Consider the following 4441-nt stretch of genomic DNA (forward strand, 5'->3'; position numbering starts at 1 on the left):
ACTCGCTCCATTTGGTGCTTTCGTTGCCACTCTTCTACCGATTTGGTGTGTGCCACCTCGCCTACCAATGTTGGTGCTGTTGCACTCTCGCTAACCGTTTTGGTGTTGTGCACACTCGTGACCCATTTGGTGCTGTGCACACTCGCTACCCACATTTGGTGCTGTGCACACACACATGCAACATGAACACACATTGAGAAGGTCAGAGAGACAGTCAGAGAGAAAACAGACATAGAGACAGTCGAGAGTCAGGCAGAGAGAACAGGCCAGAGAGAACAGAACAGAGAGAACAGAGCAGAGAGAACAGACAGAGAGAACAGACAGAGAGAACAGTCAGAAGAAGAACAGTCAGAGAGGAACTAGGCAGAGTAACAGTCAGAGTATTGATCAATCAACAGAGAATAACAGTCAGAAGGAACAGTCAGAGAGAACAGTCACAGAGAGAACAGTCAGAGAGATCAGTCAGAGAAGACGAAGTCAGAGAGACGTCCAGAGAGAAGATGTCAGAGAGATCGGTCAGAGACAGTCAGAGAGAACAGCAGAGAGAACAGGATCAGAGAGACGAATCAGAGAGACAGTCAGAAGAGAACAGAGCAGAGAGACAGCTCAGAGAGAACAGTCAGAGAGAACGTCAGAGAGACAGTCAGAGAGAACAGTCAGAGAGAACAGTCAGAGAGAACATCAGAAGAGAACAGTCAGAGAGAAACAGACAGAGAGAACGGTCAGAGAGAAACATGACAGGCTAGAGAAAGTCAGAGAGACAGAAGAAGGGAAGAAAAAAAAAAAAAAAAACAGACAGAGAGAACAGTCAGCAGAGAACAGACAGAGAGACGGTCAGAGAGAACGACAAGAGAGAAACAGACAGAGTAGAACAGTCAGAGAGAACAGACAGAGAGAACAGTCCAGAGGAACAGACAGAGAAGACAAGGCCAGAAGGAGAAGACAGAGAGAAAGTCCAGAGACAGTCAAAGCAAGCAACGTAGAACAGTAGAGAACAGTCAGAGAGACGGAGAGAGACGTCAGAGAGGTACAGACGAGACAGTCAGAAGAGACAGTCAGAGAGCAGCAGAGAGAGCAGTCAGAGAGACAGCAGAAAGACTCAAGAGAACAGTCCAGAGAGACAGTCAGGAGAACGATCAAGAGACAGTCAGAGAGAACAGTCAGAGAAACAGCAGAGAGAACAGTCAGAGAGACAGTCAGAGAGAACAGCAGAGAAGACGGTCAGAGAGACGGTCAGAGAGAAACAGACAGAGAGAACAGACCAGAGAGACAGCAGAGAGACGTCAGAGAGACCGACAGAGAGAACAGACAGAGAGACAGTCAGAGAGACGGTCAGAGAGACAGTAGAGGACGGTCAGAGAGAACGGTCAGAGAGAACGGTCGAAGAGAACAGAACAGAGAGAACAGACAAGAGAAGACAGACAGAAGAAAGAACGGTCAGAGAGAACAGACAGAGAGACGGTCAGAGAGAAACGGTCAGAGAGAAACAAGACAGACGAGAACAGAAGAGAGAACGGTCAGAGAGAACAGACAGAAGAGACGGTCAGAGAGAACGGTCAAGAGAACAGACAGAGAGAACAGACAGAGGAGAACAGACAGATGAGACGGTCATTAGAGAACAGACAGAGAGAACAGACAGAGAGAAACAGACAAGCGACGGTCGGAGAACGGTAGCAGAGAAGGTCCAGAGAGAACAGACAGAGAGAACAGACCAGAGAGAACAGACAGAGAGACGGTCAAGAGGAACAGACAGAGAGAACAGACAGAGAGACAGACAGAGAGAACGGTCGAGAGAACAGTCAGAGAGAACAGTCAGAGAAGAACAGAACAGAGAAGACGTCCAGAGAGAAACGGTCAGAGAGAACCAGACCCCCCAAAAAGAAAAAGGAAAAAGAACAGACAGAGAACAGACAGAAGAGACGGTCAGAAGAGAACGGTCAGAGAAGAAAGCAGACAGAGAAGAACAGACAGAGAGACGGTCAGAGAGAACAGACAGAGAGAACAGACAGAGAGAACAGACAGAGAGACGGTCAGAGAGAACGGTCAGAGAGAACAGTCAGAGAGAACAGACAGAGAGAACAGACAGAGAGAACAGACAGAGAGAACAGACAGAGAGACGGTCAGAGAGAACAGACAGAGAGAACAGTCAGAGAGCAGAGTCAGTCTACGGTCCTGTTGACCACATAAGGAGACACAGGAAGCTTTTACAGTGTGTGTGTGTGTGTGTGTGTGTGTGTGTGTCCATGATCATGTGGTTGTGTGTTCAGGAGACGGTCCAAAGTCAAACCCCACAGGAGACGAGGTGTTTGTGGGATAGTCGTCCAAGGACCAATGAGAGAGGAGCTTCAGGCTGGTCTATGGTGTGGACACAGGGACGGGGACACACCAGGAGCAGCCATCACCCTGCTCTACAACACGGCGTAGTCAGCTTCAGGCTGGTCTATGGTGTGGACACAGGGACGGGGACACACCAGGAGCAGCCATCACCCTGCTCTACAACACGGCGTAGTCAGGTGAAACAATCCTCTCCTCTGGTCTGGAAGTGGGGGGGGGGGGTTGTCTTTGTTACCAGCCCAAAGTAAATGCATGGTTGTCGTGGTTACCAGGGTGCGGTCGTCGTGGTAACCATCCAATAATAATGGCGGTGCGGTTGGTTGGTTACCAGCCGATGAGGTTGGCCTTGGCCTTGTCTGTGAGCTTGCGGACACGCCCCTTGGAGGAAGTGCCAAAGGTGAGGGAGGAGTCTTCAACCAGGAGTTGTCTCTGCTCCTCCTCCTCTGAGTCCTCCTCCGTGTAGTACGCCGTTCGTCGCCCCCGGTTACGTGTACGCATCGATCCCGCTGACCCCTCCCCTTCCTGTTCCGCCTCCTCCTCTTCATCGTTGTTCTCGTCCTGTGGCGATGCCCTCACGCGCTGTGATTGTTGCAGAGACTGGGCAGGGGGAGTCATCTCGTCGTTGATTCGCCGGCTGCTCCTCCTCAAAGGGGAAGGGGAGGGGTCGGGGCTGGAAGGGGTCGGGGCTATCTCTGTCCTGACCAGTCTTGGCCTACCGCGGCGCCGTGGCGTTCCTGGAAGTCCGGCCCCCGACAGCACGGATGCTTCCTGGGCAGAGGAAGTCCCGCCCTCGTCGCMTGTGGATTGGTTGAGCTTGTCCTCGGGGGTGGAGCTTCGCCGGAGGCCCCTCCTCATGGCCTCTAGTTCCTGTCTGGACTTCCTGCCTCTCTTCCTGCCGGGAGGGCGACCCTTGGGGGCGGGGCTAGGACTGGGTTCAGGGGTCACTACTCTGGGTCTCCGTCCCCTCCGACCTGCAGACACGCCCTCCTGACTACTGTGGCCATTCAGGTGGACAGTAGCCTGGGGGGAGGGGCTACGAGGGGAGGCTGGGGGGAGGGACAGAGAGAATGTGAGATCAATCAACCAGTCAGTCGTATGTGTAATCTTTACCTGCAGTGTTGTATGTCATGTATGTTGTAGAGGGTGAGGGGGGTCTGTCATGTATGTTGTAGAGGGTGAGGGGGGTATGTCCATGTATGTTGTAGAGGGTGAGGGGGGTCTGTCATGTATGTTGTAAGGGTGAAGGGGGGTCTGTCATGTAGTTGTAGAGGTGAGGGGTCTGTCATGTATGTTGTAGAGGGTGAGGGGGGTCTGTCATGTATGTTGTAAGGGTGAGGGGTATGTCATGTATGTTGTAGAGGGTGAGGGGGTATGTCATGTATGTTTGTAGAGGGTGAGGGGGGGTCTGTCATGTATGTTGTAGAGGGTGAGGGGGTATGTATGTATGTTGTAGAGGGTGAGGGGGTTCTGTCCATGTATGTTGTAGAGGGGGTGAGGGGGTATGTCATGTATGTTGTAGAGGGTGAAGGGGTCTGTCATGTATGTTGTAGAGGGTGAGGGGGGTATGTCAATGTATGTTGGTAGAGGGTGAGGGGGTATGTACATGTATGTTGTAGAAGGGTGAGGGAGGTCTGTCATGTATGTTGTAGAGGGTGAGGGGGTATGTACATGTATGTTGTAGAGGGTGAGGGGGTCTGTCATGGTAGTTTGTAGAGGGTGAGGGGGTATGTCATGTATGTTGTAGAGGTGAGGGGGTCTGTCATGTATGTTGTGAGGGGTGAGGGGTATGTCATGTATGTTGTAGAGGGTGAGGGGGTATGTAATGTATGTTGTAAGGGTGAGGGGGTCTGTCATGGTATGGTGTAGAGGGTGGAGGGTTGGTCATGTATGTTGTAGAGGGTGAAGGGGTCTGTCAGTATGTTGGGCTGTGAGAGGGTGAAGGGGGGTCTGTCATGTATGTTGTAGAGGGTGAGGGGGGTCTGTATGTATGTTTGTAGAGGGTGAAGGGGGGGTATGTTGATGTATGTTGTAAGAGGGGGGGGTAGGGGGGGTCATGTCAGTGTATGTGGTTTGTAAGAGGGTGTAAGGGGGTCTGTCTACAATGGTA

General features: G+C 51.9%; 1 protein-coding gene and 2 long non-coding RNA genes across 3 annotated transcripts in view; 2 read left to right on the top strand and 1 right to left on the bottom strand.

The window, feature by feature from the left end:
* Positions 1 to 295: 295 nt before the first annotated feature.
* Positions 296 to 2235, top strand: LOC139024992 (uncharacterized). Its single transcript, XR_011476404.1, has 3 exons — positions 296 to 347; positions 1426 to 1475; positions 2160 to 2235. It is a non-coding gene; the product is annotated as an uncharacterized lncRNA (long non-coding RNA).
* On the top strand, positions 615 to 1237 carry LOC139024993 (uncharacterized). The gene is made up of 3 exons (XR_011476405.1): positions 615 to 668; positions 876 to 900; positions 1148 to 1237. It is a non-coding gene; the product is annotated as an uncharacterized lncRNA (long non-coding RNA).
* LOC112072951 (PH-interacting protein-like) overlaps positions 2052 to 4441 on the bottom strand; it is an 8254-nt gene continuing 5864 nt past the window's right edge. The window contains exon 2 of the mRNA XM_024140326.2: positions 2052 to 3380. Coding sequence (XP_023996094.1) covers positions 2659 to 3380 — 722 coding nt within the window. The 3' untranslated portion in view covers positions 2052 to 2658. The remainder of the gene's footprint in view (positions 3381 to 4441) is intronic.

Source organism: Salvelinus sp. IW2-2015, unplaced genomic scaffold (genome assembly GCF_002910315.2).
Source record: "Salvelinus sp. IW2-2015 unplaced genomic scaffold, ASM291031v2 Un_scaffold2104, whole genome shotgun sequence".
Classification (NCBI taxonomy): domain Eukaryota; kingdom Metazoa; phylum Chordata; class Actinopteri; order Salmoniformes; family Salmonidae; genus Salvelinus; species Salvelinus sp. IW2-2015.